General features: G+C 40.4%; 1 protein-coding gene across 2 annotated transcripts in view; it reads left to right on the top strand.

Annotated features, from left to right (window-relative positions):
- LOC143722656 (uncharacterized) overlaps positions 1-24852 on the top strand; it is a 53234-nt gene extending 28382 nt beyond the window's left edge. The window contains exons 2-7 of one of the 2 annotated variants that reach the window (XM_077214130.1): positions 4322-4486; positions 11905-11959; positions 12081-12168; positions 13545-14071; positions 16497-16616; positions 21086-24852. In XM_077214130.1, the coding sequence (XP_077070245.1) occupies positions 4383-4486; positions 11905-11959; positions 12081-12168; positions 13545-14071; positions 16497-16616; positions 21086-21550 (1359 nt within the window). In that variant the 5' untranslated portion in view covers positions 4322-4382 and the 3' untranslated portion in view covers positions 21551-24852. Of the gene's footprint in view, positions 1-4321; positions 4487-11904; positions 11960-12080; positions 12169-13073; positions 13196-13544; positions 14072-16496; positions 16617-21085 lie in introns of those variants that run through there. The other variant, XM_077214131.1, reaches the window with a different exon arrangement.

The raw sequence follows: 24852 nt of genomic DNA, 5'->3' as shown, positions 1-24852 counted from the left end.
GCATAATAGGACCCCTTCAATACAGGTTATACTAATTAAACCGAATAGAGCATTAGTGTCAGCACCTGTTTATTTCTCAAGTTTATCATGAGTAAAACCTGTTGTCCCAAAAATATGTACACAACTGAATGTTTACAGTGTTGTGCGATTAGACTTGGGTTGGGGCAAACTCATCATATTCAGCTTGTGAATTCCTAGCCACAATTAAGGAAATTGTGGCAGGTCTGTAATCCTGCGGCGAGAGTTGAAAGAAGCTTTGGGTCGTTCCACGGGCCATTAGAGGATGATGGGAGGACAGGTTTGGGCAGGGAGGGAACAGCTCGTCTGCTGCAAAAATTTGATTAAAATAAGTGAGTGTGTGCATATTTATATGATGGGATTTAGATTGCATTCAAGGACTAGGTAACTATTGCAAAACTTCAAAAACATACCAGTACATACAACTCACTTTAGTTTCCAGCTGAAATAAACACTAAAGGCAGTAAAACTTGTATTCCTTTTAACAAATTATTGATTAATAAAGTCTTATTTTTGCGTCATTCCCTCCACAATACTAAGTTTTGACCTCAAAACACTTTTATCATATAGTAGTTCTTGATTTGTAAACTAAAACATTTTGACATTAGCATCACATAACTCAATATGTGAGTCTTTTCTGTCGTAGTAAACTTGCTCAGTAGCTCATCTGGTACAGAACTGCACTTGCGATGGAGAGCGATCGCGTGCGACACGATAAAAGAGCTCAAAGACTTGTAGAATCAAGCTAATGGCACGGTTGCTTCAGAATGCAAATGCGTTTTTATCTCACATTTGCTTTTGCATGAACCTTTTAGCACCACTCACCAAATACAATACGCAAAACAACTTCACGTACATCTCTTTCGGATAAAACTGAACATGCTTTTAGCGTCACTCACTGGAGATTTCAATTTTGAAAGTGTTGTGAACTGTGCACGAAGCAACGTAATATCATTTTGCTGAAATATCGCCACAGGCATGCTTTTCCAATGAGCCTGGGTGGCAGAAACGATGTACATGGCAATGCACATTTCCTATAATGAGACTTTTGTCATTGAGAAATATCGTAGTTGATTTCCATCTAAATAGAGTCATTTTTCATAGGTCGAACTTTTTTTTTTTTTTTTGGTTGTATTTCTTTAAATGACGCATTTAAGCTGCTGAAAGTGCAAGTTGAAGCATAAAGAAAGCTTTTTTCTGTGGTAATTCAGGGAGAATGCACATTGCCTTGCGACACATTGCACACTTGCCATTTCCTCTGTGCAGAGAAATTTGCTGCTACATGCACTTAGATTAAAGTGTGTGTGTGCACACATATATGTTGCGTTGGAGTTCATCAGCGCTGCCATGGTGAGAGGTGGGGACAACAGAGATGAATGAATTGTTGCTAGAGAAACCTTCCCATGGGGAAGCATTAAACAACACACTCCTCTAAATACTTGCCCTGTTTAAAGACTCGTCCAAAGCCTAATTCTATCTGTCGGGTTTCTACGCCTCCATTTATTTCAGTAGCCTACTCTCCCCGCTTTCTTTCCTTTCGTCGTTTGGCTGCAGATGTTGCAGGCTTCTCAGCCGCTCTCTCTGGATCTGACGGAATATTTAGGAAATGTGCTGACAGCAGCATGAGACGGAGGAGAGAGGGAGGGAGGGATGAATTTTTGGGATGGTAGAAGGATGCAATAATATCTTTGAGAACAGCGTTTATCTCACACTGAGGCTTGTTTTATAAAGCAGGCACACACATGCATGCAATTCACAACCACCATCATAAAAATGGTGGCTTTTGGGTTTCCATGACCTGCTTTCCTTAGTCGGTCTTTTGTCACATCCTGCTCTCTCTTTCTCAGTCTAATCTGAAGCTTTGGCCACATTTCTCCTCTGGCTGCATGTGTGTTGTTTTGTGTGTGTGTGTGTGTGTGTGTGTGTGTGTGTGTGTGTGTGTGTGTGTGTGTGTGTGTGTGTGTGTGTGTGTGTGTGTGTGTGTGTGTGTGTGTGTGTGTGTGTGTGTGTGTGTGTGTGTGTGTGTGTGTGTGTGTGTGTGTGTGTGTTCAGAGGGGAAAGCTCTGGCCATCTTGAAAAATTGATATTTGATCCCATGTGTAAAGGAGAGGAATGAGTCTAGCTAGCTTCACTCCAAACATCATCACTGCTCTCTTTAGTGCATGATGTATGTGCTCAACAACATAGACACAATGATGGATTTCTTCATATTTTTTATGACATGATGACAAATGTCAGGTCCAGGTGCTGTTTATAGCACCTATATAGAAAAGCCTATATAGATTGCTATATAGAAAAATAGTGGAAACATTTTATTATTTCATCATCTTTTATGTTTTTTTTTTTTTGTTTTGTTTTTGAGAGACTTAATTGTCATGCTGTATACATGCAGTATACTACTGTTCAAAAGTTTGGGGTTGGTAAGATTTTATTTTAAAATTTAATTTATTCCAGTGATCAAAGCTGAATTTTCTGCATCATTACTCCAGTCTTCAGTGTCACATAATCCTTCAGAAATCATTCTAATATAATGATTTGATACTCAAATCAAGCACAGTTGTGCTTCTTAATATTTTTTTGTGAAAACCCAACCGTAATATTTATTATAGGATTTGTTGATGAATAAGAAGTTCAAAAGAACAGCATTTATTTGAAATAGAAATCTTTTGTAACATTATAAATGTATTTACTTTCACTTTTAATCAATTGAATGTGTCCTTGCTGAATAAAAGTGTTAATTTCTTTAAACTAGCCTCAAACTTTTGAACAGTATAGTGTATATAGCCTATTTTGATTCTCTGTGATTTTGTCACATAACACAGCAGTAGTCAAACTGCTTGTTGCATCTGATTAGGACAAAGTATAATAACACACTACTTATAAACCATATATCTGGATGTTCATGTACCATGATATTTACGTGGTACTTCAAAGAATACCACACCACACATTCAAAGAACATAGTATTTACATAGTAAGTGAACTCTCTTTACTCATGTTGCATTAAATCATCACAGGAAGCTGGATGAGAGCATCATATATTACACAGTGGCTTTATCTTCATGATGACTGAGACGCTAAAGCTTTGCAATGGTTAGCTTAGCTTTGCCTGTATGCCTCAGCAACTAATATTAAACTTCAGATTTAATCCCCGGCATTACTGTACACAGAGACAGATTAAACGGCAGCCATGTCTGTCACTGATGTATCCAAGCAATACGAAGGAGTGATTCGAAACACATTTAGCTAGCCTTAAAAGCAACTGGCAGAGAAAGGCTACTTTTTAAAAAAAAAACTTTAATTTGAGTCAGAAAATCGCTGAATGTAAAAAAAATAAAAAATAAAAAAAGTTTTTCAGTTTTCCTCTTGCTTTTGGTAGAGTATATTGGTCATAGTAGCAGCATGTGAGCTGCATGGGGTAAAATAAATAAGTGCATGCAAAGCTAAAAAAGATAAAACAACTGAATAATTAATGCTTGCTCCAAACCATAAACTTCCAAAGCTACAAAAACAGCACTTTCAGACAATTACCCTGTTTATATGTTAAATGTTTACTTTTTTTTACTAATGTTTAAACTAATATTTATTAATGTGAATTTTCATTTATAGTGCATCTATTATGCTTCTTTGGATATTACCTTTAATAAAAGTAATGTGTAATATGGCTGTTTGTGACACAACAGACTGGGTCATCTGACAAATTAGAGCAGAGTAGACCAAACACAACAGACTGGGTCATCTGACCAATTAGAGCAGAGTAGACCAATCACAACAGACTGGGTCATTTGACCAATTAGAGCAGAGTAGACCAATCACAACAGACTGGATCACCTGACCAATCAGAGCAGAGTAGACCAATCACAACAGACTGGGTCATCTGACCAATCAGAGCAGAGTAGACCAATCACAACAGACTGGGTCATCTGACCAATCAGAGCAGAGTAGACCAATCACAACAGACTGGGTCATCTGACCAATCAGAGCAGAGTAAGCTCTCAGAAAGGAAGGGACATTGAACAAACTGTTTCAGACACTGTGAGGTGATGCTGCAGTGCATATAATGAAAAAAATGAAAGTGTTTTGACCTAGTAAACTTGTTGTTGGAAACCTTAAAAAAAAATAGGGGCACTTTAACAGTTTCACATTATGTGGGGCACCTTTATCAGGCAATGAGTTGTCAGTCCATCTGCAAGATGTCAAAAATAAGTTTCTTGCTTTACTATAAAATATTGATATTAAACATCTTGACCTGCCTTGAGCCTGTTTAAAAGTCTTTTTTTCTGTTATCTCTTTCTGTGTGCAGGTGCCCTGGACGAGCCGTACGGCAGGACCTGTGTGTTTGTGTGTGTCTGCAGCTCAGTGGAATGATTTCAATTTTCCCCAAGGTGCTGATACTGGGGGCCATCGCAGCGGCCTCTGCCTTCGTGGTCACCATCCTTATCGTCTTGGTGTGTGTGGGGTGTCAGAGGTGAGTGAATGCACACACAGACTGCAAACACCTGTGATTCTAGGGTGGAGAACCAGTTGTTCATCGTATTCCATATTGTAAAGGGGTCATGAACGGCATTGTTTTATTGGTTTATAATGTTTCCTGGGGTGCACCTATAATGTCATACCTATAAATGACCTATAAATGAATTTATAAATAGAAGTTATTTTTCCTACCCTGATTTTATCCCTCTGGTTTGAACTCTCTTGAAAGGGCATGTCTGAGACTTCAATGTAAATGCCCGCTGCTGTGATTGGCTGACATCTTCACAAATTACATGAGGAAATCTCTCGAAAACTTTTAGCACGTTTTTACTATTACAGCTCTCAAGGTTAACTAATCGTGAAAAGTGTTGATTATGTAAATAATAAGGGACTCGAGGCAAGTGCTGTATCGTGAATAAGTAACGGCTGAAGGGCGTTGTTAGGCACGACGCGAAGCGGAGCAACCCCTTCAGTCCTTACTTATTCACGATACAGCACTTGCCTCGAGTCCCTTATAGCTTTTATAAAACGGTTACCACACAATATTAAAGAAAAAAAATGTATTAGTGGAAATTTCATGAAGTAAAATCAATAAAAGCATTCCTTCCGCTAGAAAAAAATAGTCCCAGACCGTGAACAACAACATTCCAATATGTAATATGCATGAAAGCTCAAAAAAACAACAAACCGTTCTCTAACTTTGTCTCATTCTTGCTAAGGGCGCAGTGATTAATAGAACCGTTGGATGAAGCGGTCATAGCCGTGTTTTATCATGAATAAAGCACAGCTATTGATCAATCAGAATCAAGGATTGGAACCAACCGTTTTATAAAGCATTATATTTATATCTATGGCGTTATATTTAGATTGTGGCATGAAAGGCTGCAGGGATGATCATTGTAGACAATCACAGACATGTTGAGCGCATGAATGCAGTGATCTCATCTTTGCAACTCAATTTCTGCACATTAACGAATGATTTCATCATAACTAACAGTGCAAACACAATGTAAATAAGAGATTTGTTGATTATAGATTATAGATTGGTTGTTTTGGCAAGAGTCCAGAACTCACTCACTGATAAACTCGCGCTATTTGATTGACAGCTCCTGCAATTGTAAAGGGAACGTTCTTTGATCGCTTTATATATATAATTGAATCAGTATAAATAACTTATTATTTTCATCCTACGAAGAGAAGTCACTGATTTGATTTACTGACACATTTCATGTTTACTGATGTTTACATCTTTCCACTTGTAAATTACAACTTTCCACTTCAAAGAAGGCGGAGCCTCAGAGTCACACCTACCTAGGACACATCGCCACGGACCAATGGTAGTTCAAAGATGTTTACCAGCTGGACAACTTTTCCAGAAAGTTTGCTTTAGCAGGTTGTTTTGAACTTCCAAAACAAACTTTGGTCTGATTTAATTCGAAATGACATCACACCAGTTCACTCTTCGGTTATGCTTCAATCAGGGCCTTTATTAATTATGTGTAAACGCAACTTATGCAAGACTTTAAATCGGATTTTTCTCTTACAATCTGAAATATCTCATCATGTGGCAACTGCTGAGTAGGAGCAATAAGAACTGAATTTCTTATTTCCACATGTTCTTCCTCAAAAGTACTGAAGAATCAATAATTGAAGAATCGTTAGGGAACTGGAGTTGTTAAGAGCAATCAGAAAGCAAACCTTATGATTCCCATCCATAATACTTCATTCGTGAGCTGTTTGTTCGTTTGCACATAAAAGTGTTTCTGCACAGACGCACCCCACTCATATGTCAAAAGAATGCGTCGGCTTCTTAAAAACTCTCCCCCACTCTTGTGTCAGGGCACATCCTCCTCTTTTTCTTTAGTTCTATCTCTCTTACTGTCTCTATCTCTCCTTTCCCGCTGTGGAGCGACTTGATGAATGCTAATATCACTCCTTCAGCAGATTGCGTGCCCTCTGTAGGAGCCGTTTCGCTGGGAAGTTAAGCTCTGCGTCGGATGCTCGTTTGTGACAAAGACTTTTTGCTTCGAGATATTACAAGGAACGAAACCCTCCAACAAATCAGTTTCACATACTTTCAGGCATTGTTCTATTTCTGTTTTGTGTAACGTTTCACAGAAAAGAAGAATAGGGACTAGACTCTTTTGTTGCATTTTCACCACAAAGTCATGTTTTTGCTTTACTGCAAAACAACTTGCTCTGAATTGTTAGAGCATGGGAATACAAGCTAACTGTACAGAAGCCAAGTGTGTTTGTTTTAGTGTCATTCCAAAAGTAAAAATAGAGGTACACTAAATACGGCTGAAAATTTGTGCTGGCATTGCAGCAAAGTCAACAGATGCGTAGTGGAAAACACACACTGAGCTCATTGTTCTGAGATATATAAATTATGATTGAGTAAAACCCCTTTCTCAGAATTGAAATGTTCCATCTCATTTCCATTGCAGAGTTAAAGGGATAGTTCACCTAAAAATGTGTTCCTCACTTACCCACCCGGCCTCATGTTGTTGCAAACTATATGACTTTCTTCTGTGGAACACAAAAGGAGATATTTTGAATAATGTCCAAGCTGCTCTTTTCTATACAATGAAAGCATATAGTGGCCATCAAATATAAAGTACTATAAAATATACTACTCATACACTACATTCTGCAGCTCTTAAATGTAATCTCACCAGGTTTGATGTCAAAGACGCCAAACGCCATTCATTCTTGCATGTTTTTATCCAATGCCAGGTTGGAAATGGAGGGGAAGATTCTTTTTTAGCAAGTAATTACTTAAATTTAGCAACAAAATATTTAAAAATGACCTTTGTTCACATCATATTACCTCAGAACAGTGTTTTTATTGTTAACTAAAACTATTAAAATATTTTTTGGTAAATACATCTAAATTGAAATAAAATATAAATATTAGATTAACATCAAAACTTAAAAGAAGAATAAACATGTTGCCCTGGAAAATTAATGAAATAAGTTGAAGTTCTAAAATTACTAAACCTTAAAACTAAAATAAAATGAATTAAAGGTTGTAATTCAGTTGATATAATGTGGGAGGTTCAAAACAGAAGAAAAACTAATAAAATGATAAGCACATAACAAACCAATTTACAAAAACCAAAACGAAAATGAAACCTGAAAATATAAAATAAAAGCTAATTCAAAATATTAAAAAATACTATAATAGTATATATAGAATATACTAAAATAACACTTCTTCTGAAGACTTGACTGCATCAGACCTATGGACTACTTTTAAGGGACTTTTATATGGTAAATTCATCATTATGTATTCAACATGAAATAATAAAATATGTAAATACAAATATACTTCATCTCACTTAATTAACCAATGTCTTTGCTGCTGACCTTCAATGATCCAATTCAACCAATTTATTTATACTTTCCATAATGACCTTAGTTATACGTGTTGAACTTTCTTCTCCTGTCCTATACTCTTCTGTGATCCCTGAGAGGTTTGTTTGAGCTGCGTCCTCTACTGTACAGGCGTGAATTTGCATTTCCTTTTTTTATTAAAAAACAACCAAGCAAGCCCATGCAGGTGAGGAAAATTAAAGCAAAAGTAACGTAACTCATTACTTTTTCCATAAAAACTAAGTAATGCAATATTGTAACACATTAATTTTACAAGGTACTTTCCCCAACACTGATTGTAGGTGCTTCGAATTTTTTCTTTTTCGCTTAAAAGTCAAAATAAATTTTGTGAAAATCAACATTGTGCCTTTAAATTGAGCTTAACTTGTACTGAACCTGGAATATTCCTTTAAAACATGGCTATGCTAATGCTGTATTTATGATTGCATACACAGAATGCAGCTTTTATTCTGCTGCGTGAGGCATTGCAGTACTGTATGTACATTCTGCAAAACGTGTCTGTAGACACAGGGTCACAAAAACCGAGGTGCAAACGTGTCCCTCCGGCCTCCTGAGTTCTGACCTTCACAGGGGAATGGAGCAATACAGCCCTCGCAACTACAAACAAACAGCAAACACTGTCATTACGGCTGTGACTTCATAGTTCTATGAGGCATATGCATTACGCTATTTTACTTTTTTAACGTCTTATCTATTCATCCATAAACGCCTTCTTTCTTCCCATAGTTTAAGGGTGTAAAACTGAGAGAGGAGAGAAAATCCTCTTGTTTCACAGATTTGCGTAGGTGTGAGAGATATACGTAGCAGTGGATGTTAAAAATGGGGTGAGAGTGAGAAGAACCAAAAGGTGTTTGAAAAAAAAAAGTGTGTATTTCGCAGGCTGTTGGATTTGGTGGAGTGAGAGAAGCTATAATTGATGTCACACCTGGTGTGTGTAGGGAATGAGAGGAGAAGAAAAGCAAGGGAGGAGGGATTGTCAGGGTTACCTATCCATCCTCTTGCTCTCTCTTCCTCCACCACACCTGCATCACATCTAGTCCCTCATGATTACATCATCCCAGCCCTGCCAACCCCACAGAGAGCCATTACAAACACTCGCTGTAGTGGAATTTTGCTTCCTGGCATATTCAAGAGTGCACAATAGCTCTGTTACAAAAGCCAGCGAGCTGCATGTCTATAGTCTACTAAAGAAGCAGCTTTCTAGAGGCTAATGCACACTTGACTTGATGACAGACGCCGACCAATGCAAATCTATTATTCAACTATTAAAGTAAAAAAAAAAATGTTTATAGTAAGAATGAATGGAAAAAACACTGGAACTAAGCCTGGAAAAAGTTGATGATCACTGTTGTGCTCTACAATTTCACGTCACACAGCAAAAACAAGGCAAGGCACACAGATATTGGGTTAAATCAGTGGTTCTCAAAGTGTGGGGGGCGCAAGGAAACCTCAGGGGGGGTGCGGGAGATCAGCAGAATAAAGAAAAAAAAAACTGCCGTACACTGAATCGTTCTTCTTCAGACCGTTGACTTGTCACCACTGGAACAAGCCCAACAGAGAAGTTGCTCGCTGTAGAAAAGCACTTCTTCAGCGGACTGAAACTCAAGCTGCTATTGTGAACTCGCCACTCCGCTGCTGTGCGTGTTACGGTGAAACGACGAACAAGAAGCTGAGCTTGTGATGTGAGGCGCTGTCAAAAGCAGACATATATTTGCGCTTTTATATATTGCTCATCCAAAGCATCACTGTAATATTATTATTATAACACTGTATTATTATTCTCTTACCGTTATATGAAATAATGACATTACAAAGTGAAACTATTGCAGGTGTTTTTCACTGCACGTTTTTTTATTTAAAAAATCTTTCAGTTTTTATTCATAAAATTTTGGGGGTGGGGTGGGGGTTAGCCTGACAAGCCAGACCTACATCAAGGGTTGCTTCTCAATATCCCTCCTTGCTCCTCTGTCCTCCATCCTATGACCCGGAAACCGATCGAGCTCAGCCATCTTGAAGGACATCTCAATTCTCTAATTGCACCACGAGGAGTCGAGGATCAAGGAGTGAGGAGGCTTTTAGAGGAGTTATGAGCGAGGATACACAGGTGTATCCTATGCATAAGTGTTTTATCGACTAAACGTGATGCACGTATCAATTCTCCTCCCCCTTCACATCGATCACAATCGTTTTAATTTATACTTTACCTTTGCAGTTTATATAATCCACACATCTCACATATTTCAACAGGGTATCTTGCTTTATTATTATTTATAATGAATTTTTTAAATAACCAAACTTTAACAACATAAGGGCAGATCCTTTGAGCGCTGCTGATGACGCTGTGAAGTGACGCTCGAGTGATCAAGTATTCCAATGTATAAATACGCTTTCCTTCGATTCATCCGTCCTTCTTTTCTTTCCTCGCAGCCTTCCCTCGTATCCTTGCCACTTGCCACCACCAAAGGAAGCGAGGAAAGGAAACGAGGATGCACAAATAAGAAATGAGAAGCACCCAAGATGTTAGGTCTGGGAACTCACAATTGGCATACCTCAATCCGAGGGGAGGTATAAACGGTTGTCTTTCAAATTCCCTCTGCACGCAATAGGACAGCTCTACAACCAACCAGAGCAATGAACGGTTGTGGCTGAGTGAGTCCCGTGCGTTTTTCCACCCCCGGAGCTAGTTGATATTTTAAACTTTTGCCTTAGCCGGTCGTCAAAACTCCGAACACATCTTCTTTTTTTAAGAATGACTTAAGTGACGTTCTCTTTACTCCAAGTCATCCAGAGTCGCGGCCAAAGCCGATTCGAAAGACTGCTGTTCGCCAGCAGCATCTTCTTTGTTTTCAAGTAGCAGGGAAATCACCTGTGGAAAGCACGTGGAACCATCACAACTCTGCCGTCATTATGTTAAGCCCGCCCACCAACTCCATACACGATGTGAATGGCCTGACCAGAGTTTGGTTTTTCAAGCTCGAATGCCAACGTAGAGTTGCCAGACCACACTTTGCTGCAAAATAATTTTTGCTGCCGCTAGGGTGCGTCTAGATTTCTAGGCTAGGTTGGGGTGGTAAAAAAAAAATTTAAGGGGGGGGCATGATGAAAAAAGTTTGAGAACCACTGGGTTAAATTAATTTATACTTTTCTATTGGTGAATGAAATTTATTTGTAAGAAGTTTTGCTCTTGATTTGCCCTCCATCTTGGATGTGTTACAAAATGAGGTATCTTAGAAGGTAACATAATGGGCCCTATTTTAACGATCTGAGCGCATGGTCTAAAGTGCACGGCGCAAGTGCACTTAGGGCGTGTCCGAATGTACTTTTTTTGTTAGTTTAACGATAGGAAAAATGGTGGCGCATGGTCTAAAAGGGTTGTTTTTGGCATAACGTCCAATAAACCAATCAAGAGTCTCATCTCCCATTCCTTTTAAAAGCCAGTTGCGTTCGCGCCATGGCAGAATTTGCAAGCGGAAAAACTGACCGCTTCTCTAGCGAGGAATTGGATCTGCTCCGTTGAAAGCAAGGTTAAAGCGCGCAAGCAGACCATCTATGGGACAAAGTGTACGCGCGTTGTGCACCCGCCTATAGGTGCATATTACTAATTCGCTCTTTAAATAACAAAAAAAATATTGCACCATTGACTTTAGACCAGTTTTCGTTTGTCAATGGTGCAGTCTATTTCAGTTGCCTCAAAATAACAACGCACCAAGACCAGCACTCCCATGGGCGCACAAATGCATTTGCTATTTAAACAACGTGGCGCAGGACGTAAAAATGATAACTGAGTCGGGTTGAAACTAGCAAAAACACTTGTGTCGTGCCTGGTGCCGCAAAGCTTGTGTCACTCTGGAGGTCACTGAAGGTGCCTTAAAATACTAACTAGGTTGGCATCTCACTCGATTTGGGAACAGAGCTAGTATTGCGATATACTCAGGATGTTCCAATCATTAAAAAACTTTCTTTGCATGTTGTATCTTATGTCGTCCTCACAAAGAGTGTGTCTCATTTTGTCTGCAGAAAAAGCAAGAGCAAACATGGCCAAGCCAACGGAGGGGGTCAGAAATTGGAAACAGTGAGTGTTTATATTAATATATATTTAAATAAGTATAAATGAACACACACACACATATTCACACAGTGTAATTATGGACATGGATGTACATACGCATACATGATAATGTTTTGTATCACAGGCTGCGCTGCGCCAGTCCAAGCTGAACTCAATGAGTAAATCTGACACCCGCCTGCATGACATGCACAGGCTGCCCTGCAACGCCAACGGTGAGAGAGACAGAGAGAGAATTAACTGCTCTTTATGACACTTGTACACACTGACTCATTTACCACACACACACACGCATATATGAACTGGCCGACGCACGTGCGTGCAAAGGCTGACGTCTCCAGAGGCTTGTCATGGTAAGATGTTTACTAGTTCATGTTCCCACTTTCCACTGCCACAAACGTGTGATCTTCGAGGCTGAGAAAGACAGTTGTCAAACTATAGACAGAAACACACACGTCTCAAAGCCTTATATACAGCATCTTCTGGATACTCCGCTCCATTTAGGGTACCCAAATACACAAAGTCCCAATTCTGTTAAGTTCAACATGAAATCAAGACTGCCCCTCTTTACTTTCATAATGCGTGCTCCTGGTTGCAATATGCTGGAGTCATCAGTCCACATTATTCCAACTTAACCCCCCAAAAAAAGGAATATATACCAAGTTCTGTCATGAAACTCTAGATGGCACAGGCTGATGGGTCCTTAACTTAACTACAAGGCACAAGCTGATTGGTTCCTGTTGCATTTGCAGCCAACGAGCTTGCAGCTCAGCATTTACAAAGTTGGTCAGTCTTCGCTGTAACAGTTTGCTGTAACAAAGTTTTTCTGAAATCCTCCTCCTCCCCCAGCTCCACCTGTATAGATCGGCTACAGTTAATTCATATGCTATATGTACATTAGCAGAATATCTTACATGCTAGCAAGTAGCAGTGTTTTGCACGTCTCTGTACTTGCTCTGCAGCAGCAGCAATAATCAACAGCAGCAGCAGCGTAGCAGACCAAATACATTGTCATATCCATTACCATGCTAAACTAAAGTTTTCATGCTAGAAATTGCTTCAACTGTGAAATGACTTTCCTTTTTCTGATGATGTCACCAAGACCACAAGTTTCAACGCCAATGTCATGCAAGATCGGCAGTGGTATGCAATGCTAGTATGCTAAACTGTTAGCTTGCTAACTGAAAGCTAACTGAAAATACAACAAAAGGGAAATGTTTCAGTTGACCATTTTCAGCTTTGGTAAAATCATGCAATTCATACTTTAAAAGATAAAAATTCACATTTTTATTTTAACCTAAGTTGCCAGTGAAGTTTCATGTTGGCTTTTAACTCATTGTACTGTATGTATGCAGGTTTAAAGATATGTCAATTTGTAAGTGTGTTGAAAATACATGATAATCAAATAGTAATGGTCTGCCCTCTTGTGTTTCCCTGGAGTAATGTCAAATGTGACATTTTTAATGACCCTTTGTAATATGTGTATTCATTATTTTATCTGATATCATTACTCAAGACTGTCTTTAATCTTAATCCTCAGTTTAATCTTTCCCATCTCTCTTGTCTTAATCCGTGTTATTTGGATTGACAGGCGCCCCTAAGAGCCGGCCGGCCAGCATGGACCTCCTACTCCTGCATACCCGCCGCTCCAATTCTGACCTCCGACCCAGCCCGGCCCGCCAACTGCCTCGTGTTCCCAACAAACCTGACAGTGAGGAACGTGAGCACACCTACTCCGAAGTTTCCCGCCACGCCTCTCCCACGTCTCACCCACCAGATGACGGCCTGTATGAGAGCGTTGGAATCAAAGGGGCTGATAAAGCTACACCGCCTGCTGCCATTGCCCCGCCGTCAACCAACACGCCCACTCAGCGTCGAGCCCACAGCCCAACGTCCAGTGGGAATGGCCAAGCTGGAAGCAGAGGAGGCGTGAGTCAAGAGGCGGTGACGGCAGAATACGCCTCTATACGGAAGGTTAAGAAGCTGGAGCGCGGCAGGAGGGAGGAGGTGGTGGAGGATGGAGAGAGGGAGCACCAGAGTGTGTCCAGCAGCGAGTCCTCCAGCAGCACTTTGCCTAGGAAAACCATGGAACCATTTCACCTACCCAATTTCCCAAAGGTGATGACACAGATCAGCCACACATCCAAAACAGTTATAGTCAAAAACATAAGTTCATAACCAAAAATGGGCAGCAAAATCCCACAGAAACCTTGAAGGGGGGACTTGGTCCATGTATGGAGGGGCTTTCGCACCGGGTGGTTAGTCTATAGGAACACAGTTATAGGTACTAGCCACCAGGGGTGTCCCCCGAGAACTGAATGTTCCCCTAGAACGGTTAAACAAAGAAAGTAAACAGTATACGAAAATGTATTATAGCGTTTGCCATGTAATTGATGCCTAATGTTGCTAGCTGAGAAGAAATATATAATCATGTTTTTCTTGGCCCCCATTCAAAGTCACGTTGGATTTCCTGCTTAGCGTAAAGGTTGAGAAGTGCCTAGACTTCGCCGTCGGGCCATCTATCTCTGTTTTACATGTTGGTGGAGTAAATATATAGGCTAAATATATAGGCACACCCTAGAACAACCCAACAACCACATAGTAGCAGACTAAAAACCTTAGAACAATTTAGCGGCTACCTAGCAACACCATAGCAACCTCCCAAAAAACTCCCAACTACCACAAAATAAGGCATTTGAAACTTTCCAAACAACAAAGCAGAGCAACTGCAGGGCAACGCCCTAGCAACCACATAGTAGTGCACTAAAACCTTGCAACAACTTAGCAGCTGCTCAAGTTACCAACAACCTATCAACCACCCAAAACACCCCAGCAACCACATAATAAAGCACTTCATACTTCCCAGAACAACTTAGCAACTGCGTGGCAATACCCTAGCAAACACCCCAGAACAACTTTGCAATTGCAAAGCAATGCCATGCTAACAACTTAGAACACCCTAGCATCTTTAAGGTAGCCTACTCTCATTTTCTTCATAAATGTAAGTCTTTCTAATGTTGATGTTCCTGTAGCTCAAATAGTAGAGCATTTAAGCAAAGCCAAGGCCATGCATTCTATTTCCCGGCCATAGACATGAAAAAAGTGGATTTTGATATAATTGTCTGCCATTTGCACAGATGTAAGTGGCAAGTACTTGAATGCAGAGCCTAGTAGTGCAGTTATATGTTTTGACCACTAGATACTGCTGTTTCATATAAAAATATCCTACATTCACCAAACTGAAGCATTAGCTAAAATCTTCATGACTGATTTGAATGAATGATGACTTTTATAGGGTAAATGTTTCAGAATTTTAGATGTTTAATGTTTTAGATTAAAACAGATTCAAGAAATGAACATTAGCAAGTGTTAAAATGTTGCCCATAATCTAACTCATTTAAAAGTATAAAGCAAGTTGACATCAAATTAAAAATACTTCAAAGATCAAAAAAATCAAATACATTGAAGTGATGCAGTGTCAGTTGTTTTAGCTAATACTCTGTGCTTCTGTTTGCGTTTCACTCATATTCGTGTTGGTCTGTCAGCTGATACCTGTTTGTGTTGTGTGTGGCTTTCAAGGACAGATATGAGTTGCAGAGAGCAGAACAGCATGTGTAAAGATGGTTACTTTAAAATGGAAAACACTCAGACAATGATCGGATAATGATCCTGTCTTCCTGTTAACTCAGCATTGCTCTACTTGTCTTTATGTGTGTGTGTGTGTGTGTGTGTGTGTGTGTGTGTGTGTGTGTGTGTGTGTGTGTGTGTGTGTGTGTGTGTGTGTGTTTGTTTGTATGTATGAGAGTGGTGTGTGTGTGTGTGTGTGTGTGGTGTGTGTGTGTGTGTGTGTGTGTGGTGAGTTTGTGTGTGTGTGTGTGTGTGTGTGTGTGTGTGTGTGTGTGTGTGTGTGTGTGTGTGTGTGTGTGTGTGTGTGTGTGTGTGTGTGTGTGTGTGTGTGTGTGTGTGTGTGTGTTTGTTTGACATGCATTATTTCCGAATCTAGATTAAATATTATTGAAGTCTGTGAAAAAGCGATCATGCAGTGCAGTTGTGCAGCACGTGTCACTCCAGTGCAGATGATTATGTAAGATGTGTTGGCTGGCTGCCCGTCCCGCCATGTGTTTTTTTTGTGTTTTTTTTTTTGTTAAAGGCATCAGGGAGGAACCACAGAGAGCAGGTAGTGGCTTCAGCCAGGGAAATAAATAGCAGCAAACACTGTAGCCATTCATCTGCTGCTGGTATTAATCATTCATACAGGAGGTGTGTTTCTTTCCCTCTTTAATCATTGACTCTCTATGTGCCGTACATATCTGCTCCTGTAATCATTAACTCACAGAAAACTTCCATTGTAGAAACAAACACCAATAAGTACGAAATTAAAGGAACAGTTCAGGCATTTCAGACCAGAATGAACTTTCTTTCTTCCTTCTGTTGGACACAAACGAAAGAATGGACTGGCCACAGTTCAGATGACAAAATTCAGTGTGTTATCAGCCCCTCGAGGGGATCTGACCAGCCTGTGTGTTCCTCGTGTGTCCAACAGGAGGCGGTCTTCATGGGCAACGGGGAGCAGTACATTTGGAAACCACCAGAAGAGGATGAGATCATCGTGCCAGGGGTTCCTCAGCTGGAGAACGGACACAGCCATCCCACCGCCGTGGAGGTAACGTCTCCCTCGCTATCCCAGCACTGCAGACGGGGTCAGGACATTTGAATCTAAGTTTGCATGAAGGGATCAGGTTGCAGACTTTGACATTTGACCCCTAAAGCCCAGGATTCATTCGCATACATTTCGGACCTCTTTGGTCTGACCTTTGTCCATCAATAAAGAGTGTTTTCTGGCACAGGAAGCGAGTGGAATGACGGCTGCAGTCTGATAAAATGTGGGTAGAGAGGAGAGAGAGAAAGTTTGAGCCTTATCCTCTCCCTCCCCCTCTCCTCTCTCTCTCTCTATCGCTGGCTAGGAATGGCATGACTAACTGTCAGGTCAAAGGTCTGTAGACTGCGCTTGTTGAAGACTGTCAGTTCAGGGTTGGTGTGAGGGAAGGAATACGAGCACTCTGGGTCAGCCTGTGTTTAATCGGTTTCTTGTGGCCAATCAAAACTTACAAGCTGGATTCAGTGTTTACAGCAAATGTATTCTGAGGGATACTAGATCCTATTAGGAACTTACAAGCAACATTATCACTGGGGGAAAAAAAAATCTTCATCAGTTTTGTCTTGTTTCCTAAACATCCTCCTAATAAACCTCCTAAATATCAACAAGATTCACTAGAAAAGCTAAACTGTGTAAGATTGGTGTCAGTATGAATTTTTTTTAAATAAATGTGTTTTTATTCAAAAATGATGAACCTAGACAGCAACATAGTGTCGGTCCAGATTCGGCTCACTTCTGGTACGTGTGGAATCCACATGCACTGTACCAGATGTGGCCCGGATCTGGGCCGACACTGTTGCTGTCTGAGAATACTTTTAATAAACAATATTCATAATGTTACAGAAGATTTCTACTTCAAATTAATGCTTTTTTAAAAATTCTATCAAAATTCATCAAAGAAGCCTGACTAAATGTCCCTGTTTCCACAAAAATATTAAACTCTTTTTATCATTGATAATAATAGGAAATGTGTGTGGATCATCAAATCAGAATGATTTCTGAAGGATCATGTGACACTGAAGACTGGAGTAATGATGAAAGTTCAGCTCTGATCACAGGAATAAATTACATTTTAATAGATATTCAAATAGAAAACAGTTCTTTTGAATTATAATAATATTTCAGAATATTAGTGTTTTACTGTATTTTTAATCAAATAAATGCAGCCTTGGTGAGCAGAAGAGATTTCTTTAAAAAAATATGACCAACCCCTAACTTTTGAACAATAGTGTATCTCAAAGTTTTTTTTTGTTTTGTTGCTATTTTAAGTATAAATTTATCTAAATTTTGTTATATTTATGTAGACTGCGCTGTAGAATTTTGTTATATTTATGCTTGATACAAGAAAAATTGTTAGTAGGTAAGGAAAATGATCTTAATTCAAGATATAATCTCTAAATTATTATTTATTTATTTATTGCATTTATTATACCACAACAATTCAGTGAAACATTTAACTTTTGTTCTTATAACTTTTAGAATTTGTGGCTGGGTGGCATGACATGAACTTTTAAATGTCATTCTATTCATGTTTTGTTCATTAGTGTAACATTGCTACACTGAACTCCTTTGGCTCAGATAGAAGTGTTGACTGTTGTAACCGTTGAGCTGAATACACTTCTCCATGCTCTTCTCTGCTCATTCCTTCTCTTGTCCAGACACGCCCAGATTCATGTCACGAGGTGGGTGTGTGAGTGTGTAGGCGTGACACGGCCCACTTCACATAACACATTATACTGAACAAATAACACATATGTGAACCTTTCTGAACCTCAAGATTTTAGATCAAAAATTACATACTGTACAATACTGATTAAAAGATTACTCTCTTTTTCATTTTTAAAAAACAAAACAAGAAAATTAGTATTTTTATTCGGCAAGGACACATTCATTTGAAAATGCAAGGGAATGAAGCAATATGAAGGGGAAAGAAAGAGAGTGAGAGAGCAAGAGGAAGGAGAAAAAACCTCTCGAGGCTTTCTCAACAGCTGCAGAGAGTTTTGAAACCCCCGTCATTATGATTTCCTCTCGCTCTGCAAAGCGCTGCACAGCACGGTAAACAATGCTCGACACGGAGGAGAAGAGATCAAAATGGCACACACACACACACATCTGGGAGTCTCGAACAACATCGAACTCAGCGGTTTTCTTGAAATCGGCTGGTTCAGTCATGCCTGCGTTCAGACGCATTCAATGCCTCCTGCAGATTAGTACAGGCTAAAATACTGAACGCTGCAGTGTTGTTAGAGGTGTTACAAAGACAGTTTGCATGCACAGCTCTATTCATGCCGTAACATCTCCTCAGCCTTTGCACACGAATGCCATAAAGGTCATTATGTGAGCTGAGTTCCTGACTGGGATTTTATACATGCCATTGAGCTGGGAGTGCTAAATGCCATCTAGCAGAGCGAGGGGGCATGTGAGGTTACCAGAGCGCGCACACACACACTTGTATAGGACCACATGGACATCTTCCCACCCGTTTACCTCCTGTCTGGTTAGCGGTGTTAATGCCGTTTCGGTGGGTTGCTGTGGTGAAAGTTTAACAGGCTTATCTGCAGGTTAGGTAACACTTCTGCTCTCTGCAGCCAGATAAGAGCGTTTACACTGGTTCTGTGTCGATCACGGGCCAAAGTGGGTCATGTTTCTGCTGTGTGCAAGCAGAGTCCTGTTACCACGCATGCCTTCGTCAAACAATGTAGGCAACATAATGTATATATAACCTAAAATATGTCTGGCTGAAGATGTAGTAGGCCTATGTGTTAACTTTTATCTGTCCTGTTGTCTTTTACTTTTAATTTGCTAAACAATTGTCACTAAATTATTGATCAAACCTAAATCTGAGAGTTAAACTTTGACGTGGGACTTGTCCTGTAGCATTTCTGCTACTCTCATGAATGAGACCTCAAATCGTGATATATAGATTAGCCTATAGCCTATTCTAAGGCTACATGTGGCCCTAATCTGATTTAATTTTTTTGCTCACATGAGACTCAGGATTGTTTTTTCTCATGACAGTGTGAACAGCTCAAACCACATGGAATCTGATCTTTTCCATTCTGATTTGTGTATGTACCATATGTGCCACTAAATCCGATACCGCGACCGCAGTCTGAACAGTCAATCTAGATCAACGTTCATTACAATTCTGCGCTCATGGGAGTCAGATTTTACATACCCGACGTTATAAAAACAGTTGCGAAAGGTAGTCAGTGAAGGACAGTTATGTGTCAGAGCTCATAAGTATTACAGTGACAGTTCTATATACAAGCAAATCATGAGGCCTCATATCATAAATGTTTAAAAACTCTGCTCTCTTCTTTTGCATCCTCTTCTTTGTTTTGTATATTGCCTGTGCATAAATCTGCTGGCTTCGGTTGCAGATTATACTATAAATAAACGTGTAATCATTTACTTTAATGTCCTCCGTGTTTATTTCCATATGACAACATGCTGTGTGACGTCTTTTTATCGTTCTTTTGCGCATGCGGGTCAGTTCAGGACCATGATCTGAAAACTTCCTGTCTCTCTCGAATCCAACACATAAGTGACTTAAACTGCAATTCATCAACTGGCCACTAGAGACAGGCTCCAAAAGAGAGTCAATCCCATAGACCCCCCATGTTAATATGACCAACTTTACAGCAAAAAAAAAAAAAAAATGTTTACAGCCTGGTGCAAAAAGTGGTTTTGGTCTATATAGCTAATTTTGCCTCTCATGACACCTGTGATGGGGGTGAATTTTCTTGAACTCATACGTTTAAATTATATTAAGCCTTAAAGTTCTGCATAATTAAGGGCGTGGCCACTTGAGTGACAGGTGGATTGTGGCTGAAGTCACTATACGTCGTTTGTCTGCTGTCTGTTAGCGTTACGTCACCTCAGCTAATCCTGCCTCTTTGCCCATTTTTGGTTATCCGGGAGTGACGCGCGGCAAAGATGGCGACCGCTGGCTCCGGCCGCTTTGGGCTTCAAAAATGTTCTTCAGAAACCTACGGGTGACATCACTGTCACTACGTCCATATTTTTTTACGGTCTATGATCTGTTCACACTGGAATCTGATATTGGCCACATTTAAAACAACAATTTGAACTTTTATAAAAAAAAATCATATCTGAGCACTGAGCATGAAAATCATATCAAATCGGAATTGAGCACTAAGGTGTGTATGAACAGCCTAAGTGAAAATTTTTCACCATAAAAAACTGAAAAAAGGTTCCTCACCATTGCTGGTGAGGAACAAACATTTTCTTATAGAAACCACTTAGAACACTGTAGTAATCACTTGCAAATTCCGTGCTCTGAAATCGGTGCGCTTCATGTTTTTTGATAAGTCCTGCAGCACTCTAACTGTAACTTGAGATTCTGCTCCACAGGACTGTAGTTGTTACGAAATCCACTTTGGCACAGCTGATCTTTTGCACACTCCTGAGTGTTTCTCATTCTGCGGTTCTCTCTCTCCCTCTATCCTCAGATCTCTGACATGTACTCTACCGTTTGTAAGACCCTGAAGAGGAGACACCAGCAGGGTCAGAGCCAGGAGGAGAGCAGGCCGATGGCCTCTGCTGTGCCCCAGGAAGAGGACAGGGGTGCCGCGGGCTGGCCCGCTGCTGGAGCCACAGGGGAAGAGGCGTGGGGGAGGACCGGCCCCCAGGAGGAGCCCTGCTACGAACCTGTGGGCGAGAAGACGTGGCCCCGGGGCCTGGCGGTGGAGTCAGACCCGGCTTACGCCACCATCGATTCCCACCGGAAAAGGGAGAAGCTGGCCAGCAACACACTGAAGCCCAAAAAGAAGCCCGTCCAGGTTCCGGGCAGAGCCATGACCTCCGAGAACTTTTACGAGACAATCGGTGATGTGAAGCAGGGAGCAAACGCAGCAAGCACCACCACTATCTTTACCTTTAACGACGGCATGGAAATGTACGTTACAGGGCTATAAAAAACAGCCTGACTTAAACCGTCAAATGAAACACCTACAGAGGGGGAAAGAACAAACTGCAGCCCTCTTGTTCTGTCAAATGAGAAAATACACACAGCTTGCAGCTGCCAAACACATGCAAACCTACAGTACATAACCAGATGACCAATGTATATTTATTGGAGAGCAACTCTCACTCAGACAAAAACAACACTGAATTGGCTGAACCAGGCCTGCAGACGGGTGGTTTTTAGCATGCTCACCAAATCCAGGGATCTAAACCATTTTTTTCCGCCATGCTACAGCAGTCGCTACACTGCAAGAAAAAAGAGTTTTCCCTTGTTTTTCAGGAAAATACCTAAACATTCTTAAATCATGAAACATTTATTTGAGAAGCAAAATTACATTAGATATAAAGGCTTGTTTTCTGAACAGAAAAACATCAAAATTAAATGACTTTATGCTTGAAACAACAAAAGTAATGAAAGTCCACAAAGTAATTTCTGAAGGAGTGAACCCATCTAATCTTTTAATTAACTGCCGGAGCATACAAGCAGCCGCTAACCTTGCTCTGGCATCAGCTGCTTTGGCATCCCTCCACCTCCACAACTCCACCAACACAATTTAGGCATCTTGCTACTATACTCCTCATCCAAGCATTAGTAGTCCCACTGGGGAGTATATCTAAGCTCGAGTTGAAGCTGCTTCCTCGAGCCCCTCCATTGCGGACAGCAATCCCAATACGCTTAACCTTAGCTTAAAGATTATATGTACAAAGGAACTCGTTAAGTTTATTTTTCTTAAATAAACCCGTTTACTCTCTTACCCCATTGGCAGATATCGTTTCTTGTTCTAAGTATAATCTCACTTATGGCGCTTTTCCATTACCAGTACCAGCTCGACTCGACTCGACTCGACTCGCCTTGGCTCGCCTCGACTCGGCTCGCTTTTCGTTCCGTTTTCCATTGCAGAAAGTATCGCCACAAATAGTACCCGGTCGTCATAGCGACGCCTTTCGTTCCTCGTTGGCCCATCAAGCTCTCGCTGGATCCTCTCTTCGGCAACCAAACAAAGGAATGTCTGCACCTCCTCGTTTGACCACGGCGTATTCTTCCGAGTTGCCATAATAATAGTAGTAAGTTTAGTAACTATCTCTGGCTAAACTATTTAAAAAAGGCGGGGTTATTCTGGATACTCCATCTGGCGCGTGCAATGATGACGCAGTGAATAGTGACGATTCTCTCTGACCAATCAGCAGTCGGCATTGTTTTCACGTCACATTTTAGTATCGCCTTAGCTCGCCTCAGCTCGCTTAGAACCTCGCCGGAGGTGGTACGAAAAAAAGTACCCGAAAGCAGGTACAGGTACAACTTTTACACAGTGGAAAACCAAACAAAGGCGAGTCGAGTCGAGTCGAGCCGAGCCAAGGCGAGCTGGTACTGTGTAGTGGAAAAGCGCCATTAGTTTCAAGATTTTTTGAAGGTTTCCCTTTCTGATGCAAAATCTATGGGAGGAGAGTTTTTGAATGAACAATGTACTGTGATTTACTCAGAATTGAGAAATAGTCAACTCTCTGGTTTATGCGCCATTTTTTAGCATCCAAAAAAAGCACGTCTTCTTAACCCATTTGCTGTAGGAGGGGCGTGTTAAAAGAGGGATAATTTTCTCCTCTCAGGAACAGGAACACAAGCAAACAGAAAAATCCAAGAACAGATATGAGAATCAAAACCATAACACGGCGCACAAAACAGAGCACACAAAAAAGTAATGTGATACATACTAGAGTTTGCAAAGAGTGACTGAATAAGCAGGGCTTATATAGGCAGAGTTAATAAGGGTAATGGGAAACAGGTGGCAGTAATCAGAACATAATGAGTCCGAGCAAAGGTTTATGGGAAATGTAGTTCATGATGGAATGGCAAAGGACTAGGGAATGTCGTCTGGTGGTAATCAAGAGCACTCCAGCTGGTGGATGTAACAGGTAGATTGCGCTAGTCATAATGGAAATGAGCTGCTAGTTTGCACATTGTCAGTAGATCATCTGTAGAAATTTCCACTCCCATCTGTGCTTTTATGATATTCCGGTCTCACGCTAAATTGCCCTGGGGTGTGTTTCCCTTTCAACGACATATCTCGCTGCTTAACTTCCATAGTAGTAGTTGCATCGTTGAAGAAATCAACTAGCTAGTCACGACTGTTTCCTGAAACCGTATTGTTGCAAATTTGTCCCAATTATTACATACCACATTGGTTAATGATGTCACACAGGTGGTGGAGTAATAACTTTTTTTAATGAATCCGCTTGAGATCAAATTAATGCTAATTTCTTTTTGCTATAAATTACGGACTCGGCATCTGAGGACTAATTCAAATTTTCCCCAGTTATTTTGCTTTATGACGAACTAAAAGACACGTAAATTACATTTGTATATATTCAAAAGAAAAGATAGATTGTACTGAATGTCAGCTTGCTTATTTTGCATAAGATGATTCATTAAGTGCACACGTCATACTAACAAGAAACTTTCTCTTGTTCCATTGTTGACGAGAGCTGTCGTTCCAACTACACAACTTTGCAATGCAATTTGCGAATGTTTGTTGGAACTATGGTTTCGGGAAACGTATTGAGGGAAAAACGTCTCGTTGAACCAAGCTAATAACAACGGAGCTTGCGACCATAGTTGGCTAGCGATGCTTTCGGGAAACACATCAATGTTTAGTAAATCTGGCCCATAATATCTTAAGTAATTTTGCTTCTCTTGTTTTGTACTGAAAAAAAGTACATATTTTTTTGCAGTGCAATGGTAGTTTACTCCAGGGTTAAAATCAATATGACTGTATGACTTACTGTAGCACACAGGAGAGTTTGGATGTGATTAAATCAAATCAGGATGTACACACTGTCGCACTGCCGTGTGAGCTCTACCTAGGAGATTAACACCGGGATCACATGAGACGTCAGCTTAACCCCCCTTCGCTCTGAAAACACACCTGACTGGTTCTCTCAGCTTGAGACTGTGTGCCGGCCAGCACCACAGTGTTAGTTTAGCTGAAACAGAATACCGAGTTAACTTCTCTTTTTTTCCCACCTTAAATATTATGTATGCAAAGTGACAGTTTAGGTGGTGTACATACAGTATGTGTGGTCATTTTTCAATACGCACGTAACTTACAGTCAGGCTCAGGCGGAATCTGCAGATATTTTTGCACTGATCTTGGAGAAGAATCTGCACAATTGTGTTTAAAATTAGTTTAACAAAGCTAACTGGATAACTGAATGCATTACATACAGCTTTGATTACAATAAAATACTTTTACTAAAA

Source organism: Siphateles boraxobius, unplaced genomic scaffold, assembly GCF_051911475.1.
Source record: "Siphateles boraxobius isolate OS27281-9 unplaced genomic scaffold, OSU_SipBor_1 68, whole genome shotgun sequence".
NCBI classification, from domain to species: Eukaryota; Metazoa; Chordata; class Actinopteri; order Cypriniformes; family Leuciscidae; genus Siphateles; species Siphateles boraxobius.
The sequence above is the reverse complement of the archived record's forward strand: the minus strand, read 5'-3'. Positions and strand labels throughout refer to the sequence as shown.